This window comes from Lynx canadensis, chromosome A2, assembly GCF_007474595.2.
Source record: "Lynx canadensis isolate LIC74 chromosome A2, mLynCan4.pri.v2, whole genome shotgun sequence".
In the NCBI taxonomy this organism is placed as follows: Eukaryota; Metazoa; Chordata; class Mammalia; order Carnivora; family Felidae; genus Lynx; species Lynx canadensis.
The window spans coordinates 76,934,456-76,956,582 of record NC_044304.2 but is presented as its reverse complement, the minus strand read 5'-3'; the positions used below and the strand labels follow the sequence as shown (position 1 = coordinate 76,956,582).

The 22,127-nt window shown below is 39.4% G+C and overlaps 1 protein-coding gene across 2 annotated transcripts in view; it reads left to right on the top strand.

Annotated features, from left to right (window-relative positions):
- The window catches only part of HBP1 (HMG-box transcription factor 1), a 30,163-nt gene that overhangs the window by 6,000 nt on the left and 2,036 nt on the right, over positions 1–22,127 (top strand). For both annotated transcript variants that reach the window (XM_030307768.2, XM_030307767.2), the window contains exons 2-10: positions 2,509–2,692; positions 4,913–5,141; positions 8,577–8,715; positions 9,081–9,192; positions 9,279–9,391; positions 11,476–11,632; positions 12,306–12,450; positions 19,056–19,373; positions 21,483–21,624. In XM_030307768.2, coding sequence (XP_030163628.1) covers positions 2,509–2,692; positions 4,913–5,141; positions 8,577–8,715; positions 9,081–9,192; positions 9,279–9,391; positions 11,476–11,632; positions 12,306–12,450; positions 19,056–19,373; positions 21,483–21,624 — 1,539 coding nt within the window. The remainder of the gene's footprint in view (positions 1–2,508; positions 2,693–4,912; positions 5,142–8,576; positions 8,716–9,080; positions 9,193–9,278; positions 9,392–11,475; positions 11,633–12,305; positions 12,451–19,055; positions 19,374–21,482; positions 21,625–22,127) is intronic.

Below are 22,127 nucleotides of genomic sequence, written 5' to 3'. Positions count from 1 at the left end.
ACAGCGTGAGTGGGGGAGGGGCAGAGAAAGAGGGAGACCGGGAATCCTAAGCAGGCTCCAGGCTCTGAGCTGTCTGCATAGAGCCTGATGCGACGCTTGAACCCATAAACCGTGACTTCATGACCTGAGCCGAAGTCAGATGTTTGACTGAGCCACCCAGGCATCCCAGTAACTGTTCTGTTTAAGACATAAGTGCCCGGAGTATGTATAGTGTTGCCTGTGTCGGTCTAGGGATAAAACATTTTGTGAAGAAGTCATTTTACATTTCTTCTACTCACTTTGTTTTAGCTCATCCTCACAATTGCTCTAGCAGGAAGGTTGAGCAGCTAGCATTAGTTCTGTTTTACAGATGAAGATACCAAACTAGTGAGAAGCTCAGTCACTTGGGTCATGTATTTAGTAAGGGTTCAAGCTGGAATCGAAACCCATGATTCTTTACATCTAACCTAGTGCCCTTTTCACTACTCTGTAGAACATCTTAGTGTTGAGTAAGGCTCTAGAGCAGTGCCCAGGATCTGGGTCATCTTTGAGGAGTTCAGGCAGAAAGCACCTGAAGTAGAATGTTAGAAATAAAGTACAGCAACAGGCAGTTTGGCTGCGTGTCAGGAACCTTAAGATGTTTAATTGCCATTCACCTACTAATGTGTCTCTGGAAATCTAAAGTAATCTGATACAAGCAGATATTTTTTTAAAAAAAGAATGTAAACTGTTACTTAAGAATGAAGAAACTGGGAACAGCATGTTCAGCAGTAGGAGGGATAAGGAAATTTTGGTGTATCCTTGTGATGTATATTGTATAACTATTTAAAATAGATGTGTAAGAAAAATTGGTGACACAAGAAAATGCTTATAAACTTATGCTAAAGGAAAAGGCGTCAATTATAAATAATACAGAGTATGAAGGAAAATAAAATCTATGATGATAGGTGTATGCATGAAAAATATTAGCAGTATCTAAATCTGGTTGGTGGGATTAGAAGTCACTGTTCCTTTTTTTTTTTTAATGCCTTGTTTCATTTCTCCCTCTCCCCGCACCCCCCCCCCCTTAGTGTATTTTATAGTTAGGAAAATTTACTTTGTAGTAAAAAGATTATGAAAAAGCCTTTGTAGAAAAAAGTTTGCCAGTGTTACTAGTGTTTCTTGGTGAGTATGTTATGGTTTAGAAAGCTCTGGTATAAATACTAAGCAGTTAACATGTTTTCACAGCATTTTTGATCAGCCTAGGCTGGGGTACCAGATTTTTAGTGACTTTAAATTGCAGTATATTTTATTGTCTTATTGTGAGGAAAAACTTACATCCTGTTAGATTTTTGTGTGTGTGTATTTCGTCTTAGCACATTAGAGCTTTTTTTTTTTTTTTTTTTTTAATGAGATTTGGAGTAAATCTTTGAAAAATCGGGAAATCTTCCTGCTGCTGTCACCCCTGTTAAATAACAAATTTGATCACTGTCCAAATGCAGAGTGTCAAAGGTATAACCACATTTTACTTTCATAACAAAATTTAGTCGGTGGAAATTATTTAGGTATATTAGCCTGTGTTGTTTTCTTCCTTGTGATCACTTTGTGGGCTTAAGATGTAGATTTACTATTTGCTTAAACTTACCATGATTATTATTCATCTTTCTAGAAATACGTGATTCGGAAGGATAGGTATCTTTATTATGACTAGGTACCACATTTTCATAAAGAAAACATAGTATTTTGGGGTGCCTGAGTGGCTCAGTTGGTTAAGCGTCTGACTCTTGATTCTGGTTTAGGCCATCCATGATCTCACAGTTTCATGAGTTCGAGCCCCACATTGGGTTCTGTGCACTGACTGTGTGGAGGCTGCTTGGGATTCTTCTTCTCCCTCCCTTCTTCTGCCCCTCCCCCGCTTGCATGCTCTTTGGCTCTCTCAAACAAACAAAAGAAAACAAAACATAGCATTTTCATTTTTTTGAGAAGTATAACATATGGGCATTTTAAGAAATTGTTTCTTAAAGGTCCTTCAGAGAATGCCGTTTTAAGTGTATTAAACCTGTTTATTTTCAGAGATGAGGAAACCACACAGTTGGCAAATAGAAAAATTGAAATAGAATTTTCAGAAAATGAAAAGGAAATAGAATATTTCTTCAGTCTTTTTCAATTTAATTGAGGAAAGTGTGTTAATTTTCTTTTAAATTTGAAGATACAAGTTGAAAAAGTGGTTTTGTTAGTCTCTCTGTGGGTCTCAGAGTTACCAGATTAAACAAGTAAAAGTATGTATAATGGTGATAGTATTCTTTTTTAAAGAAAAGACTTTTATAAATTCAGATCCTTTGGGATCTGGGTGTAATTTAGTGCTGACTACATGGTCGTAACCCAAGAAATCCGGGAGTCTGCCTGGTGTGAGGGACTTGAGGGGGATACAGAATGCAATGTATGATTAAGTGAAAGATGCAACATTAGGCGTCTCTGATGGATTTTATCCTTCCACAATCTCCAGATCACACGATGTGACATTTTTTTCTATGTTATTTTTATTTGAAGTCGGAGCACCATAACATGGTGTGGGAAGTGAAGACAAATCAGATGCCTAATGCAGTACAGAAACTCCTGCTGGTGATGGACAAGAGACCTTCAGGAATGAATGACTCACTGGAGTTGCTTCAGTGTACTGAGAACTTGCCATCCTCGCCTGGATACAACTCCTGTGATGAGCACATGGAGCTTGGTAAACAAAATTCAAAGCATTGTAGGAATCTGAGATTCATACTTTTATGGTTAGCCAGCTTCTCCACCTGCCTTCAACTGCTTACAAGTCCCTGAAGTTTTTGTACCTTAGGAGTTTTCAGTGTACTCTTGTTATTGCTCGTAAGATATTATTTAAGACCAACGTAACTTTGGGCTGTTTATGGTTATCATAGAGCCTCACTTACAAATTACCAAACGAAACTGCTTTGGTGGGTAAAAGTGGGGCAGATCTGCTGCGGTGGGTAAAAGGTGGGTGTTAAACACCTCCGGGAAATCCTGCATGTGGCTCGTGTTCCTTTTGAAACGTCCCTGTCAGCTGGTTGATTTGTTGCTCTGGTGGGGACATCACGGCAGACCCTTGGAACTCAAAGGTCTGACCCTCGCGCTTATCACTGCTGTCAAGCTACACCCGAGAGGTGCGGCCTGCAGAAGTGCACGGGTTTGGTGAGGTAGGATTTGGGATGGTGGTGCTGTGAGGCTGGTGTTGACGAGTAAACAGCTAGTGAGTGACCTGGGCCTGCTGCCCTGTCGTCGTTCTGCGTGGCTTCGGCTGCGTTCAATACGCGGTTTTCTTCTGTGTTCACAAAACCCTTGAGAAACTGTAACTGTGTCACGTGCTGAGCCAGAGGAGATGCTCTTTGGGAATTGGGAGATCCTCAAGGTCTTGGGACATAAACTGCTTGAACGCCAAGGGGTTGCCGGTGCTGGTGAGCGAGGAACACCAGTTTATTCAGCGGTTGATGCTTCACTGTTACAGTTTAGTGTCGGGAGGAAGTCAGAAGTCAGGGCCCAGGGTTGTCAAAAACTCGTACCACTCCTCATTACTTCAGTTTGAAAGTAGTTAATTTCCTGAACTGGAAAGACAGATGAGCTCGTGACACACCACAAATAAAGAAGTGATGGTCAAGAACGTTGTCGGCTGCAAGGGAAGGGACATCGCTACATCACTGAGAGAGTTACAGGGGGGTTTCTTTTTTTAAAATTTTTTTTTTTTTTAACGTTTATTTATTTTTGAGACAGAGAGAGACACAGCATGAACGGGGGAGGGGCAGGGAGAGAGGGAGACACAGAATCGGAAGCAGGCTCCAGGCTCTGAGCCATCAGCCCAGAGCCCGACGCGGGGCTCGAACTCGCGGACCGCGAGATCGCGACCTGAGCTGAAGTCGGACGCTTAACCGACTGAGCCACCCAGGCGCCCCACAGGGGGGTTTCTTAAGTTGCTGCGATCTTTTCCGGCTGCTCAGCGAAAGGGGGAGGGCTTCAAGTCGGTTTTCTGAGTGGATATCCTGAATCAGTACTTCTAAGTAAGACATCTCAGCTTTAGTAGGCTGTTCTGAGTCGTCTGCCTGAATAGGAATTGTATGCACATATGTTCTTCGTAACAGTTTAGAAGGACTCCCAAGACTAGAAGAGTTTCCTGGCTGATATATTGAAGGGACCCCGGGACCTGTAGTTTGTTGTAGGTGTGTGTTTCATAAAGAATTTTTTAAGGCCTGCAAGATGCTTTTTCTCCCCTCCTTTTTCTTTTTTTTTAATACAATTTTTTTAGAATTCAGTCTTGGTGTTCACAGCTGTGGCATGTACATGGGCATGTACATGGGCCTTGGGAACACACTTTTAGGAAAAAATAACCAACGGATATTATTGAGTTTAGAACTCCTCAGTCAAAACAAATAATTTAGCATAAAGTTGAATAAGTAGTACCTAAACCTTATGATGTTAATCTCATCTCTGAAAATTGTTCTCAATATTGCAGTAATTTTCTATAACTGGGTAATGAAGTATATGAAAAAGTATATATATGTACACATAAAATGCCTTTTTCCTCCTTAAACATGTTAACATAAAAATGTCTTGGGGGTATATAGATTAATTCCAGGTAAGTTGTAAAAAAAAAAAAATCAAAACACATACCTCGTTTTTATGGTCTGTGAACAGTTGTGGTAATTACAAGTCATTAATACGTTTATATTCATTAAGTCTATTTTTCCATCAGGCTGTGTTGACCCTTGAATGTATAAGGTGTCATTTTTCAATGACATTTTTTAATGAAACTTGTTTCATTCAAGAAAACATTTCAAATTTATACTTCTCACGAAATTTATTAGCCACATTTAAGGACTTCTTCTAGCTGTAATTACAATATTGTTCCCTGTGTTAGTAATGTCTTTTTTATAACTTTGAGTGTGTTTATTTGCAGATGACCTTCCTGAACTTCAGGCAGTTCAAAGTGATCCTACCCAATCTGCCATATACCAGCTAAGTTCAGATGTTTCACATCAAGAGTATCCAAGACCATCTTGGAACCAGAATACCTCAGACATATCAGAAAACACTTACGGTGAAAATGAGGTGGATTGGCTAACAGAATTAGCAAATATCGCTACCAGTCCGCAAAGTCCACTTATGCAGTGCTCATTCTACAACAGGTGGGAGTGCTATATTTTTATCGAAAACTTGTATCATTGCAAAGAGTTACTTATTTTTTTTCTAGTTTTAAAAGTAATAATGCTATTAACCATCTGATGAATGGTTTACTGAAATTAGAATTTAAGTAAAGTCCTTAGAGTTGAGCTCATTGTTTTATAATGATTGCAGAGATATTTCACCTAATACCATGGTTTCATATTTTGAGAAGTAGATAAAAGTACTATGAGAAGCACCTGGGTGGCTCAGTCGGTTTAGCACCTGACTTCTGTTCAGGTCATGATCAGGCTTATGAGTTCACGCCCCTTGTTGGGCTCTGCACTGACAGTGTGCAGCTTGCTTTGTATCCTCTCTCTCCCTTTCTTTCTGTCTCTCGTTCTCTCTCTCTCAAAAATAAATAAACATTAAAAAAAAAAAGTGATATGAGTTAAAAAGTTTTAGTAAATGTTTTAAAGTCCTCAAAAAGTAAACTACACCAAGAAATACTTTTATTATATATTTATGCTTAGAGAAATGAAAATTATACTTGTCTAAAGGACCATAATTATAATAAACATTAAAAACAATTTTTTTATGTTTGTTTATTTTTAAGAGAGAGAGAGCACAAGCAGGGAAGGAGCAGAGAGAGAGACGGGGAGTGGGGGAATCCATAAGCAGGCTCCAGGCTCTGAGCTGTCAGCATAGAGCCTGACTTGGGGCTTGAACTCAGGAACAGTAAGATCATGACCTGAGCCAAAGTTGGACACTTAACTGAGTTGACCCACCCAGGTGCCCCTATAATAAACATTCTATTTAAAAATTTTATCAACCTTGAATTTGGTTCCATTTGATCTAGGTTTATTTTCTTCCACAGTATATGTGAGCTTACGTTATTTACTGGTTTGTGGAAACTAAAATTGCTAATATTAAAATCTTGAATTTAATAAAAGTGGACTCCCATTGGTAAAAACCACTGTTTCGTATACCCAGACCAGAGAACTAGAGTTTCCACAAATGAGTTGCTGTACTATGAAATTATGGAAGCTTTGAACTAAAATTCCTAGAGAGACCTAAGTGGATAATATTTCACTAGTTATCCCTAAAGTTATGAAGTTATCTATGTAAAATGACCTAGATAAACAAAATAGTTTGCAGGGGAGAGAAGTGCCCAGATTTGTACTCACATGGGTAGACAGACCATAGTCTATACAAGGTGATGTAGGAATAACTGAATTTTGGTAATGCTTCTGACTTACTGTAATTCTTTGCTAAGACATAAACTTTTCATGTGTGAAATTCTGGCTTTCTTGTAACCCATTAAATTTTGCTGTGTTTTCTTTTCCCCCCTGTTTGGCAGGATATTGGTCTTGATTAGGGCAATTTCAATGTAGTTAACTAAATTTTTCAGTTTAATTCCATGAAAATTTCCTAGAAAGAAAAAAATAGTCAAAAAGCTAAAAATTTGTTGGCAGTTATAAAAACAGATCCTGATCTTCCCATTGGGCTTTTTCTAGTTTAGAGATAACACTTCTTTTTTTAATAGCAAACTTAGAATTAATATAGTTCATGGAAAGTTGAGCAAACCCTTAAGGTAGGTAATCGATAAAAACATAAGTAAAGAAGGAATATTTTCCTTAAGATATAAATTTATTCTCTGTAGCACTTTCTTTCTTTCTCTTTCTTTCTTTCTTCTTCAATGTTTATTTATTTTTGAGAGAGAGAAAGAGAGAGAGACAGAGACAAACAGGGTAGAGCAGGGGAGGGGCAGAGAGAGAGGGAGACACAGAATCCGAAGCAGGCTCCAGGCTCCGAGCTGTCAGCACAGAGCCTGACACAGAGCTCGAGCTAACAAGCCAAGAGATCATGACCTGAGCTGAAGTCGGATGTTTAACTGACTGAGCCACCCAGGCACTCCTCTCTGCAGCATTTTCTATGCTTCCCTGCCTCCTAGGGAACAAGACCAAGAGGCTCTCACTGCTGTCTCTCCTGCCTTCTAACACTGTCAGTGGCTGTTCATGCTCCTTCTTGTAGCGTGTTAAACCGTGTTAGTTGTTGAGCTTTGGATGTCTGAAGTTGTCACTGTACAGTACCAAGGGGTTGAGGACAGGTAAAGTTTACATTACCCCTGCATAGATAGAGGGATGGAGAGATGCTGTTGGTATTTTAGACACGTGTGGCATGTTAATTTTTACAGAACATTTAGGCCATATACATTTCAGAACATTGCATTGTTACTTCTCTTTAAATGGTTCAACAGAAGAACTGATAAACCCATTTTCTTTTATTAGTCATGAAGGCAGGATATACTTAAGGAATTTTTAGCAGTTTGGCCATTCTTTAATACTCCATCAAGATATAAATGTTTTAATAAAAGGAAGAACTGGAGCAAAGATGAATCATTAAGTATTTGTCGTTTGAAATCCAAAATTGACTGGAGAATGTGCTAAAACACCTAGAAATTTGAGGGGTTTTTAAGAAGTGATAGGAACATGAAGGCAAAGTATAGTTTTACGGACTCTTATTCCAGAGTAACTTCTGCAAAGATATAATGAAAAAGTGTTAATAAGGGTAAAATAAAAATTGAGGGGCTAACAGAGTTTCTCAGGGAGTAAGGGAAGAATCGGAAAGGAAGATATTTCTCCCCCTTTTTAAAAGAGGGTTAGTCCAGATATGCGTATACTTTTTTCTGTTAAGCACCAGATTCCTATTTTGCATCTCTGAGAACTGTCCTGATTGGGGACCATTGGGCTGGTTGGTCTCCTAGACCTGCAGTCTTCCTCTCTGCTGCTTTCCAGAGTGCAGTGCACATGCTGGGCGCCCTGACTGGGAGTGCTGCTTTTAGTGTTACCCCTCCTGGGAACAGTTGACTCTTATCAAAGGTGATCCTGTGGGAAGATAACTAGCCTTATGAGGAGACAGTTTTTGACAAGCCTGTATTAGGAAATAGGAAGTAGTGTCCAGTTACAGGAAGTTCCATTTAGGCTGCTTCCTGTTAGAATAAGTTTAAGCATTGTAGCTTCAGGTAGTTCATTGTATCTGCACAGTGACAGGTGGTTGGTAGACGGAGGCTTCGGTGTTGGTCACGTTAGGCTGAGATGCCGTGTTCATACTGACTGCAGCAAAGTAGAAGAGAGAAGTGGACAGGGAGCCTGCACATTATTCGTTACGTTTGTATGTACTTGCTGATACAAAAATGGGTGAATAAGTGAAAGTAACTTGGAATTTAAAATACATGGATAAATATGAAAAAAGAACAGTATTTGAAATGTGTGAAGAGGGCTTGGGTAAGAAGCTAAGGAACTGCAAACTACAAATGAAATCTTGATGTCTTTAGTGTTTTCCGTAGGTGTCTTCTATGTGATAACATTGGTATTATGAATATGAAGTTCTTTTCATCAAAAGGAAAGATCTGCTTTAAGGACCTATGCTTTATGGTTAAAACTGCTTCCTTATTTTAGATCATCTCCTGTACACATCATAGCTACTAGCAAAAGTTTACATTCCTATGCGCGCCCTCCACCGGTGTCCTCTTCTAAGAGTGAGCCAGCCTTCCCTCATCATCACTGGAAGGAGGAAACCCCAGTCAGACATGAAAGGGTGAGTTTATTCATGAGATGAAACTGTTACGAAGTTTGCACAGCACTGAAATATGTTAAGTTTCCTTTTCTGTGAAGTCCTTTTGAAGCATGTGCAGATGGGAAATTGTCTCATCGCTCTGCTGGTGATCTGGATTAGATTTTACATACAGCTCTGTTCACTGTTAGCAAAGTTTGTTACCAGTGGGAACATGCATTTAACTAAAACTTCCAGAAACTTCAGTTTTCAGAGGCATAGTTTTTCCTGTTTACAGGTGTTTTAAGTTATCCACTAATGAGGAGAGAGAGCCTGAAGCCTTGGGATAAAGACAGATATTAACAAAATATGTTACAAAATAAAAAAGTTTCTGATATTTTTCTCCATAGGCAAATAGTGAGTCAGAATCTGGCATTTTCTGCATGTCCTCCCTCTCAGATGATGATGATTTGGGATGGTGCAATTCCTGGCCTTCAACTGCTTGGCACTGTTTTTTGAAAGGTAAAAAAACAACTTGAATTTTTGCAGCTTACTTATGTAGCATGCTAGTCAGATAGCTAATATTTGCTTTTCTACTCAAACTTTAGGCACACGACTGTGCTTTCATAAGGGAAGCAAAAAGGAATGGCAGGATGTTGAAGATTTTGCTAGAACTGAAGGCTGCGTTAATGAGGAAGATCTCCAAGTGGGCACTCACAAGGTTGATTTAAAATTTGTAAAACTTTTCCCAAGTCTTTCGTGAGAAAACATAGGCTTATTATTAATCTTTAGGAGTATCCTCCATTTATTTTCGTATTTAAGTGACACCTTACGTTTTAGGTGGAAGTTTTGTGACTGTGTTATTGCTTAGCTGGATGGAGGGCAGCAGTGTCTTTAGGTTCACCTTTGTAATTATGCTTTCTGAGATGGGAAAATAATGTATTCCTTAGTTCTTTTTATACATTTTACGTTGGGAGAAATGAAATGAACAGGGGTGCCTGGGTGGCTCAGTCAGTTAAGTGTCCAATTTCAGCTCAGGTCATGATCTCACAGTTTGTGCGTTCGAGTCCTGTGTCAGGCTCTGTGCTGATAGCTTGCTCAGAGCCTGGAGCCTGCTTTAGATTCTGTGATTCCCTCTCTTCCTGCCCCTCTCCCCTGTCACACTGTACTCTGTCTCTCTCTCTCTCTCTCTCTCTCAAAAATAAACATTAAAAAAAATTACAATGAACAAATGAACCAAGGCTTTTATCTTATGTAATGTACAAAGTGGTTAATTCCCAAATGGATAATTGAGAGTTGATTATATGAAGTTACTTTTTAAATGATCCCATAAAACATTGGCATTTTTAAGTTGATAAGCAGAAGCAGTAGTTAGGATAAATGTCCGTTAGTGCCTTTAAAATCTTAATCTTTGCAATCTTTTAATTTTTCCATCTCCACTGTAGGCAGAGGAATTGGGCATGTGAAGTGTGCTTGTTTAAAATTCCTGTTTTGATCCTGCTGTTGTTACTAACTGTTGAGTCTCTGGTCTTGGAGTCAGAAAACCTGGATTGTCTTTCTGGTTCTTCTAGCAATTGTCTGTGTGACTGATGTTGGGCAGATTGTTGACCCCACTGTGAGTGGGCTCCCTGATCTGAAAATAGATTGGATCAGTTTTGACACCTTGTAGCTCTAGGAATGAGAAGATCCCGTAATGTAGTTACAGATAACATGGCTGTGGCCTCCACCTGCATGTTGGACACCTGCATGAGTCACAGTCAGTTCTTCCTACTCAGCTTATTAGTATAACCAAGCCTGGACTCACCTTTTCTTCCCCTTCCTGGCCTACTTCTCCCTTCTTTTAAAGGTATTGTTAGCCTTCTTGATTGACAGATTGAAAACCAAGAAGTTGAGTGTTCCCCTCCCCGCCTTCATACTCAGTGGATCACTTCTCTTTTCTTAGAGGTGTTGTGCAGTCCTCCTTCTCTCTCACTACCTCTTTCATGCACTAGTGTCATAAGGATCAGACACAATAGCTAGCTGGTGGCATGTCGGTCTCCTTGTTTTTTCTGTGACTTTAAGGGTAGGGATCATGGTTGTTAATGTGTTTTCAGAACCTAGCACCTGGTGTGTACCAACTGCTCAATAAATCAGTTGGATTAAAATTTAGCCCTTTTCTACCACCATGGCACTTGTCCGTTTAAGACTGTGATGGGTTTCTCTCATCATATCTTCAAATACATTGAATACTAGAGGCACCTTTTATTCTGCAGACTTTAATCATCTTAAAGTTGACAGTGGTTAGTGAAAATACTTGCATTGACTTCCAGTGCCCTCTCAAAGGAAAGTTTAAGCACTTCACCTGTCCTTTAGACTCCTTTGCTTACTAACTGGCCCTCGTTTTCAGTCTTCTTTGCCGCACCTCTGAACCCCCTGGTATTTTTAGCAAATACTCAGCACTCTCCAGAGAAGGCTGGTTTCGCCTGTTCCTGGCATGAGGCATGTTCTTCTACCTTCTGGGTTTCATTCTTTTAAATCCCCGTTCCAGTGGGAACTGAACCCTGCCTCCTCTCTCTGAGTTAACACCTCCCTGTATCAAGTGCGTTAGCATTGTTACATTTCAGTGAAAGTGCTTGTGCCAGTCTGTTTGGCATTGCAGTGATTTATATACGTGCCTTTCTTCACTACTGGGTGGAAAGCAAGGACCCTAAAGACAGGGATCCTGTCTTGTTTATTTTACTTTTTCTACAGACTCTTACACATAATAGGAACTTCATTATGTGTTGAATTAAATATTGTTTGTTCACTCTGTGCATGTATTTTCAGGGCTATGGTTCTGATGGTCTAAAGTTGTTATCACATGAAGAAAGTGTATCATTTGGCGAGTCTGTACTGAAGTTGACTTTTGATCCTGGTACAGTAGAAGATGGCTTACTTACTGTAGAGTGTAAGCTGGACCACCCTTTCTATGTTAAAAATAAAGGTAGGGTGTCAATTTGAATTTATAGTAACTTTTTAAAGAAAACTTCTTAAATCTGGAAAGATGTCTTGTGGTATAATTCTTTGATGATTAAGAAAAAAACTTGAAGGGCAAACTTCTTTCAAACTACACAGAACTACCATAGAAGGGGTTTATAAGAACACCTAATGGTGCTTTAGGGTCTTAGCAGTCGTTAGGCGGGGCTGCACTTCTCTGGGTATGAACTCGTACATTCAGGTAGCTTACTATATAAGCAGCTCTCTGTTATCTTGGTATCATTTGGGGGAATGTGATATTCTGGTAATTGCACTGAAATCACTTTTCAGAGATTTATTACACTAACACCATGTTAAAAATAATTCAGAGGCTGTTTTGTGGTCTTGGTCATTGTCACCTATTATTACTATCTTGTAAATTGATGGAAGTGTTGATTGATAGAATCTGTGTATTAATAAAACGCCGAATCCAACAAGTTTTGGAGAGCTTCGCACTGCTTAAAGGAAATACTTGGGACTTATTTTCTGGCAAAGATACAGGACATGTTAAAAATCTGCTGAGACTTAAGTAGTAACCTATTTCAAGGTTCAGAAGTGAAAGTTCTATTGTAGAATAAATAATTAGGGTCCCTTCTGTCAATCCCTATCCTTTATGTAACTGCTGTTTGATTTGATTTTAGGTTGGTCATCGTTTTATCCAAGCCTGACTGTGGTACAGCATGGCATTCCATGTTGTGAGATCCATATTGGTGATGTATGTCTACCTCCCGGACACCCCGATGCCATTAATTTTGATGATTCAGGTGTTTTTGATACATTTAAAAGGTATTATTGGATTCTTTTCCTGTTGTTAACGTTTACCTTTAACCTCTCTAATGGTTGCGAAGTCAGATATTTAGGAGGCTAAATCTCAAAGGTTTGAAGATTATAAAAGGACTACTTAGAGCAATATGATTAAATGAAAACATATTTGGTAATTGAACTAACAAAGTAATAGTTCCAGGGGAGCTTTACACATAGTCATCACGCAGGAAAACCATGAGTTCATAAACATTTGGTATTAGATTAGGAAAAATACTACATGTTACGTGACCAGGAACTAAACGGATCAACTTTGATAGTTATTCTATATATATAGAAAACTGCTGTATCTGGCCAGCTGTTTTAACCAGTCCTTAAGTCTCTTAGTAGTGTTTTTTTGTACTTACCTGTCCTTTTCTTTCCATAACTGTATCTGTAATAATTCATTTCGACCAAGGGCATTAGTAGCACGAATTAACAAATAGTAAAAATAGCAAAAACACTTGACATTTGGAAAATCTTAAAGAGGCAAGTGAGTTTTTTGGACATCCTCTTGCTAGTACGTGGTAGAACAGAACAAGTACCCCTGTGTCCTGATGCTCGAGGGGGTTGATGAGCTGTCTCAGTTTGTTCTGGTCTCAGCACTGAGAGGCCCGCATTCCTGGAAACCCCGCAGGCCTGGCTCAACCAGGGCAGTTATTCCCCTACTCCCAGAAGGTATCCAGAGAAAGTCTGTTTATAGGTATCTGGAATTTTAAAACTCATTTTTTCTTTAAGATAATTGCTAATGTTTATTTTTAAGAGAGAGAGAGAGAGCAAGTGGGGCAGGGGCAGAGAGAGACAGAGACACAGAATCTGAAGCAGGCTCCAAGCTCCCGAGCTGTCAGCACAGAGCCTGACTTGGGTCTCTAACTCACCAGCTGTGAGGTCATGACCTGAGCCGAAGTCAGATGCCCAACCCACTGAGCCACCCCAGAGTCCCTCTTTAAGATAATTATTAAGTTCATAGGCATTAAGAGAATCCAGAATACCTGCTGGCCTATAGGTTTTATTTATTTCATTAATTTAATGTAATAAAACGTAAGGTTAATATATTTTTATTTTGAAAGGATATGTGAGGCTGTTATTTTAAAAAAGCACCTAGCACAGGCCCTGGCACAGGCTTTATGCTCAGTAAACATCTGCAGATTGCAATCTAAATGCTATTTGGTTACATCCCTCACACACTCTGTTCTTTTTAAAAATTCAAGAGAAATGAGGTGGTTTTGAGGTCTGATACTCTTAAGTATTCTTAGGATGTAGGTCAGTGATACCTCGTATGTTTTGGTGAGAATATTCTAAAGATAGAAAAACTTTGGAAGATAATTTGATCTTTTTTTTTTTTTTCTTATTGAGAGAGAGAGAGAGGAACAGAGAGAATCCCAAGCAGGCTCTGTGCTGTCAGTTCAGAGACCGACCAAGAGCTCAATCCCATGAACTGTGAGATCATGACCTGAGCTGATACCAAGATATCAAGGGTCAGACACCTGACCGACCAAACAACCCAGGCGCCCCTAATATGGCTTTATCTTAGAACACTGAGTATCAACAATTCCATTCCTGTGTGTGTGTGCCCTAGAGAAGTAAATCCTTACAGACACGCAGAAGGAGATGTGTAAGTTAGGTCATCGTGGCTGTGTTGCTCAGGATCGCACAACGTGGAAACGATACAACATTAAGTGGAAAATGAATGAGCCACAGCCATATATTTTGAAACATGGATCAATTTTAGAAATAATGTTAAGTAAAATTAGTCTCAGAAATACATGGTAGAATTCCATTTTTTATGTGTGGAATCAGATATTCTTTGGAAATAGATCTAATAAAATTACAAATCTAATTACATTTATATAATTTTTACTTAATGTATATAACATACATTACACAGTTATGCTGGGGATCCCCAAGACAACCCCTGGGTTCAGTGACATACCAGGAGGACTCATAGGATTCAGTATGTAGTCACACTCCTGCCTAGGATTTCTTCTAGCGAAAGGATATGAAGCAAAATCCTGAAAAGGAAAGGCACGTGGGGTGAAGTGTGGAGGAAGCCGGGCCTCCAGGACTCCTCCCAGCGCAATCGCACAGCACCCTTATTTCTCTCAGCAGTGAGTTGTAACAATAGGGATGAACTGGCATCTGCCGGGGAAGCTGTTACACACTCAGCACTAGAGTTTTTACTGGGAGCTGGTCGCACAGGCTGCCTCTGCCTTGCGTGTACTCAAATTCCAGACTTCCAAAAGGAAAGCAGGTGTTTGGGGCTAACCATGTTGTTTGTACACACAATTGAGGCACAGTGAGCTACTCTTACCAGGGTGGGAATAAAGAACCTTCCTAAAATCGCAATTCCAGATGCTAGTCCAGGGCCAGCCTTTTAAGGATACCCTCAGGATAGCAGTCCGGCCCGCTGTGTTACAGGTGCCACATAACAAAATGTTTACATATTACATGTTGATACAATGGATATATTAACCTAATTAATGCTACTATAGATTAATAGAATGCTATTATATTAACACTATAGTGTTTATATGTTCTCTTTATGAATAATGCATTATTTTTATAATAAAATATTGAAAAAAGTAAGGGGATGATAAACCATTCAGGAGAGTGGTTATCTCTGGGGGTGGCAAATGTGGAACTATTTAGTGAGAGTAGAAATAGTCTATTTCTTAATTAGGTTGTGGGTTCACTCCTTTGTATACTTTATAACATAAAAGTTAAATACATTTTTTACATACTAAGTTTTGCATAGTAAAAAACCTTTTTTAAGCAAAAACAACACTAACCTACCTAATTTTTTTTCCAAGACGGTAGGTTCTCATTAGTTGGTCATACTGAATAGCAGTCACCCCTAAGATGACCTTGGACATTGGTCTCATTTTCCTGTGGAATGACTTTCTGCTCCCCATTAAGGAGTGGAAAATGGGCAGTTTCATCCAGGAGAAAAGAGCATGACAGAGTTGAAAAGCATGAAATTGACTGAATTTTCATTGTGGATTAGATTGTGACTTGGCAGGTTAAGGGAAGTGCTGTCTGTTATAAGGAGGGCCAGAAAGGGAAGGAAGGCAGGAAGAAACACTTGTCCAAAAGGGAACCCCAGAATCGGTTCCCAGGGACAGTCTGGGGATTTGGGGGCAGCTCCTGGGTCCTGCTGTACAGGGAAGGACATCTGATTAGATTTTACCTTGGTAAGGACCTGAAGTCAGCCATAGATGAGCTTTTAAACACAATTTATAGTTCGTTGGTAGAAAGGAAGCTTTTAAGTGAGAGTATGATTTGAAGAAGCCCATTCCAGACACAATTGAGGCCAGTCTTCTGGGCATCAGGCAGGTTTCAGACTGTCACTTCTGACTTTGTGAATTTAGCATTTCTGTTCAAGTGATAGAATTTAACTCCTGAGTGTCCAGTGTGTACCAGGTGCTGTACATGTGTTAACGTACTTAATCTTCACAATCCTATGAGATTATAGCCTCACTTTACCGGCGGTGGGGGAGGGGACGGTGCTTAAGGAACCAGAAACAGCCATTTGTATCAGAACCAAGATTCAAGTCTGTATCCTTTCGAGACTCCAAATTTTGTGTTCTATCAATCAATCTCGGCTGTTTCTACAGTAATAATAATATATACCCCAATGAATACTTGCTATGTGCCAGCCTCTGCCCTGAGTTTTGTAGACACTGTTCTGTCAGCTCAGCCACACTACATGGCATGTGTTCAGTTCATTTTAGAAATAAGTATACTGAGGCTAGATGTTTATTTACTCTGTCCAAGTCATACTACTAGTAGGTGGAAGAGGTGGGGACTGAACCCAATTAAAATTTTACATTATTATGTTCTGCAGAACTTTTTTCACCTCTTCATTAGTCATCAGATATTTGAATTTGAGAGCCTAGTGTATGTGTTGGGCGTGGGGATTTAGAATCTGTTAAGACATGGGCCTGCTTCTTTGCTTCCAGTCTAGAGAAGGAAATGGATTAGTAAATGTGTACGGTGTGGTGTGTGCTGATTGAGAGATGTGGCCTGGTAGGTGCTCTGGAGCTAGGATGCGGGGATTCAGATCCTAGCTTTGGCGATTTGTTGTGGAAGCTGGGATAAATCAATGAACTTTTCCATGGCTCTGTTAAAAAAAAAAAAAAAAAAAACTGTACAAGGATAATGTTGAAGGGAGGATTAAAGTGAGTGTGACTATGGTTAATAGACACAACACTACTGTGGAGTTTTTCTTTTAAGAATAGAAATTAGGGGGCGCCTGGGTGGCTTGGTCGGTTAAACGTCCGACTTCGGCTAAGATCATGATCTCATGGTCCGTGAGTTCGAGCCCCGCGTCGGGCTCTGTGCTGACAGCTCAGAGCCTGGAGCCTGTTTCAGATTCTGTGTCTCCCTCTCTCTCTGCTCCTCCCTGTTCATGCTCTGTCTCTCTCTGTCTCAAAAATAACGTTAAAAAAAAATAAAAAAAAAAAAAAAGAATAGAAATTAGGGGGGCACCTGGATGGCTTGGTCGGTTAAGCCTCCAACTCTTGATCTTGACTCAGGTCATGATCTCAGTTTGTGGGATCGAGCCCTGCACGGGGCTCTGCACTGACATCTCAGAGCCTGCTTGGGATTCTCTGTCTCTTTTCTCTCTGCCCCTTCCTTCCTCTCCACCCCCCCCCACTTCAAAAATAAATATACTTTAAAAAAATAGAAAAAAGAATAAACATTAGTGAATGTGGGAAAGGGTATTTGAGCTTAAGGAATGGCAGGGAGAAAAAGTGGAGGCATGAAACAAGGCACGTTTCAGAAACTACTGGTAGAGAACTTTAAAAAAATTTTTTAAAGTGTATTATTTTGAGAGAGAGAGAGAGTGTGTGAGTGGGGCAGAGAGAGGGAGAAAGAGGATCTCAAACAGGCTCTGTGTTGTCAGCGTGGAACCTGACATAGGGCTTGAACTTAGCCAAAACCAAAAGTCAGATGCTCAACTAAGTCACTTGGGCACCCCAAGGAGAAAGAATTGAGTGTGGTAAAGGTAAAGCTTTGTTTTAGACATTCTGTGTAATATTTTAATGCTATAGTCATATCAAAATCTGAATTCTGTGATTGAATATTTCAAACTACTTTTACGTTGTATCCATAATGGAAGTAGAAGAGTTACATTTGTACCACTAGATGGTAGAGTTTTCAAATTTCAGTAATTAGCTTGCTTCTATTTAAATCTTTTGGTATTTCAAGTTGTAAATGAATACTTCAGTGGAGATTAATAATTTTGTGTTAGTTTCAATTATAATGTTTTAGTTTTGTTTTTCTAAATTATATATGGGAGGGGATCGAGATAGCAAAAATTGTTTCTTTGACATAATCCTGACTGCTGAGTATTGATTAGATGATTTTGGCATCATATTTATTTCATGTAATACCTTTAAAAAAAAAAACCCACATGTTGTGTGGTTGATAATTGGTAGAAGTCATTTTTATTGTGTGTGGTGACTGGCATGGGCTTCATGCACTTAGTTCTCTCCATCTGTTTCTGGAATAATTCATAATCTCCTATTGCTTTACCTTTAGGTAGATACTGTTTCTGTAGTTAGTATCAACCTGTTTTCATGTATTATCAGAATTTCTGTTTCAGGGAGAGAAGTAGGGGTTGGATTTAGAATAAAAGGCTTTCTGTTAAGATAAAAAGTAGAAGCAGTAGGCATGAACACAGTTGGAACAAAAGAAATCTTTTGACCGGTGTAATCTTTAGGCTGTTGTCTACACCAGCTCTACTTCTCAGGTAATATTTTCAGTTAATCTATTGTGTGTTCACCCTGACGTTAGCCAGTGGCAAGGTGGAGGACCATGGTTTTGGTGAGGAAACCTAGGGCTTTGGAGGTGGACGAATCTGGGTCTGGATCTAGTAGCTGCATGGCCTTGGCTGAATAATACTTTTTCTTTCTTAGCTTGTTTCTTTATACAGAGAGAGGATAATGAAGCTTGTTGGGAAGATAAGGTAATATGGATGGCTTATTTCCGTGCCTGTGTAAACTGAACATATACTGAATAGGGCTTTGCCTGATCAATGTGAGGTTTTACTCTTAAGTTACTAAGCTGTGTTATAATAGATGGATGGCCTTCAGGGGAGATTGATGTATGTTTGACTGTTTTGACCTAAACAAACAAAAAATTTTAAGTTCTTTTAGTTGTATTCAGTCACTCTGGACTGTCCTTCCCCAACACTCGGTCTTGCATAGCAACTAGTCCTAGGCCTTGTTTACGCCTGCCACTCCAATTTAGTTTTCTAGCTTTAGGCTTCTGTAGGCCAAGAAATCAGATTATCAAATTTTTCAAAAAGTGAATCTGAAGTAGTAATTAAGTGGGTTGTGGGGGATCTGGAGGAGGTACTTGCTATAAATAAAGTGCGTGGATTTTCTTTTGGGGGGCTTGAAATCTTTTATACTCTGTGCAGATTAAAAAAAAATTATTAGTGCATATATAAGCTTTCATCTTATAAGCAACTGTCAGTGGTGAAGGTGGTTAAACATCGTACAGGGGAAAAAAAAGTGTTTTCAGTTTTTATAAATCAGATAATCAAATCGAATTAAAACCATGTTAATTTTTTTTTTTTTAAGCTATGACTTCACACCTATGGATTCTTCTGCAGTCTACGTGTTAAGCAGTATGGCTCGTCAGCGTCGTGCATCTTTGTCTTGTGGGGGGCCTGGAGGCCAGGACTTTGCAAGATCTGGACTTAGTAAGACCTGTGGCTCATCGGGGTCATCACAGCTCTCTCCCAGTTCTTTGTATGCTAAAGCCGACAAAAACCACAGCTCAGGGACTGCAAGTGCCACTTCTCCTAACAAGTGCAAAAGACCAATGAATGCCTTCATGCTTTTTGCCAAAAAATACAGAGTTGAATATACTCAGATGTATCCAGGGAAAGATAACAGGTAAAAATTCTATTTGTGAATCTAATAGTGAACTCTTCTGTGCAGTTCACAGGAACTGGGAGTTAAGTAAACTTCTCGCTCAGTAGCTTTTTTGATCGAATTCTGGTTTTCTTAGGTTGACTTTCAAAAGTTAGCCTCATGGGTAACTATTTTATGATACCTAGAGGGATAATTCGGTCACCTGGGTGGGTAAGGGTCTGCCTTCTAAAATAACATTGTCATTTGCCTGTTGGAAGACACAGTTCTGACTGTCCTATCTTTATAGAAAAAGTTTCTCGTGTCAGATCGCAAGTGTCCCTCCTCTACGCCTGTGTCGTACTGTGGAAGATGCAGGCATTGGCGGTTTGTAGTCTTTTTGACACTCATAGTAGTTACTACAAACTGCCAGAGACTAAACATACAGGTGGCATCAGTGATAGCCCACGGATGAAATCCACACTGGTCCTTTCTGCCCTGCTTGTTTGTACTCCTCGATCATCTGAGTCCTTTAGCGCTCACTTCCTCTCAAAGCATTGAAATGACTTCTTCCAATCTCCTTAGTTTCCTGACCATCAAAACTGCTGTCTCCCATTACCCTTGATAGCATGAGCAAAGTCATGTGATTATCCACATAAAATAATTGAGTTTTTGAATTCGAGTCTGAATGTCTCATGAGCACAAGATAGAGGGAGAGGGAATTTGACAGTTTCAGGTCAACATAATGTGATATTTGTAGATTCCGTAAAATCCTCTCCACACAACATCTACTTAACATCTATCACCACACCGTTACAGATTTTTCACATAAAGAGAACTTTTAAGAGCTACTCTTCACAACTTTCGAAAGTACCATACAGTACACCTGTGCACTTTACCTCGTCCCCAGGGCCTTCCTTGTTTTATAACCGGAAGTTTGTACCTTTTGACTCCCTTCTCCCATTTCGTCCAGCCCCCACCCCTAGCCTCTGGCAACCACTAAACTGTTCCTATGAGCTTATTCATTTTTAAGTATTTACATTTTAAAAACAGAAACTTCTCCAACCAAATGCACTTGTGATTTGGGAATTGATACCTAAATATTTTTTTACCAGTTTAACTGGTAAATGTGTTGACCATTATGTGGTACCTTTAACCCAAAGACTGTAAAAACTGGTTTTTATTCTAAAGGAAGATAATAGTATTTAATTGCATGGACTTACTGGAAAATGTACATACGTATCTAGTACGTATTTAATTTCTTGTTAAGTAGTGGAGCTGTGGTTACTATTCTTCTGAGGTTCAGATGCCTGCCTCTAGCTTCCCCATCAGTCACTAAAATCCCTCGTATATACTTCACACAGCATGTACCGCCTTTTGTGTCATGAAATTAATGGTTAAAAGCTCTTCACAGAAGGAAAATGGTTTCTGTCTGCATGTTCTGGATGAGACTATTTTCTGCTAGGTTTGGGAGCAGATTAACAAATATAAATAGGAAACAGCTTCAGATTTGTCATGATGTGTTTTATCCAGTTTGACTTCTTTCCCTTTGAGTTAATCCGATTTTCTCAAGTACGAGTATCACCTAGGATTTATGTGGTGTTGTCTTAGGAGGGTAAATGGTAAGCTGTGCAGAGTTAATGCCCACCACATTTTTACTATGGTTGCATGAACGAATGGGACTTTGGTCATAACTATTTGATGGGTTACGGGTACAAACAGAAAGCAAGAATAGCTTATAATAGTTCATGCTGCTGATACTGAACACTGCCTTAATACCTTAGCATCTTTAAGGAACCAATATACTAGGATAGTTCCAATGGTAATTTAAACCATTTCTTTGAAATACTTAACTTTCTCTTTAAGCTCTGTAGGACACTGAATATTTAGCCATTTTAGATGCCTCTGGACAATTGGAAAATACTGGCAGTATTCCAGGAGGCTTTATAACTGCCAAGATTATGATGAATGGGCCCATAGGACTTGAGATTTTACTGGAAATGACTACCGTAGTCTTGGCCTTTTCCCTTCTCTCTGTTGGACAAGATTTTTGCCTTTTAACTTTCTATATCTTCCTGAAGTAGCAGCACTTGACATACATGCGTCTTACAAGAAATTCTTGCCTTCAGCATTGTGTCAATATTTATTTTACAGAGCCATAAGTGTGATCCTTGGTGACAGGTGGAAGAAAATGAAGAATGAAGAGAGAAGGATGTATACATTAGAAGCAAAGGCTTTGGCTGAAGAACAAAAACGTTTAAATCCTGACTGTTGGAAAAGGAAAAGAACCAATTCAGTATGTTTCAACAACTAGTTGCTCAAAAAGATCTTGACTTCTCCCCATAACTATACTGGCATGTTGCAGCAGTTGTTATAACCTTTAAAAGGTGGTGTTGAGGCTGTTTTTCAGCCTTTTTACACTTCACAACCTAATAATGTGTTTATACCATCATGTAAGGCAGGCTGTTTTTAATCACTAAGTGCCATCTACTCTTTTAGTATGGAAAGTAGAACTCTCAGACATGCTTAAGAAGTGTGTTTAGGCAGAAATATTAAGGTGGAAAAATAACTTTGGAATGGTAGTATTTCTAGTTGGGTTGAAAGATGGGTGTTACTAACTCAGTATCACACTATTAGAAATCTCTCTGATCTTGGGGTGGCATGTCTCCACAGCCTTTCTTGATTGGGCAGGGGCTAAGGAGCGTGGGGCACATTAACCTTCATGGGGCCTTCTGACGTTTGCACAGAATTTCTAGATTAAAAACCTCAAGAAGGAGAAGAAATAGAAAAGCCTAGGAA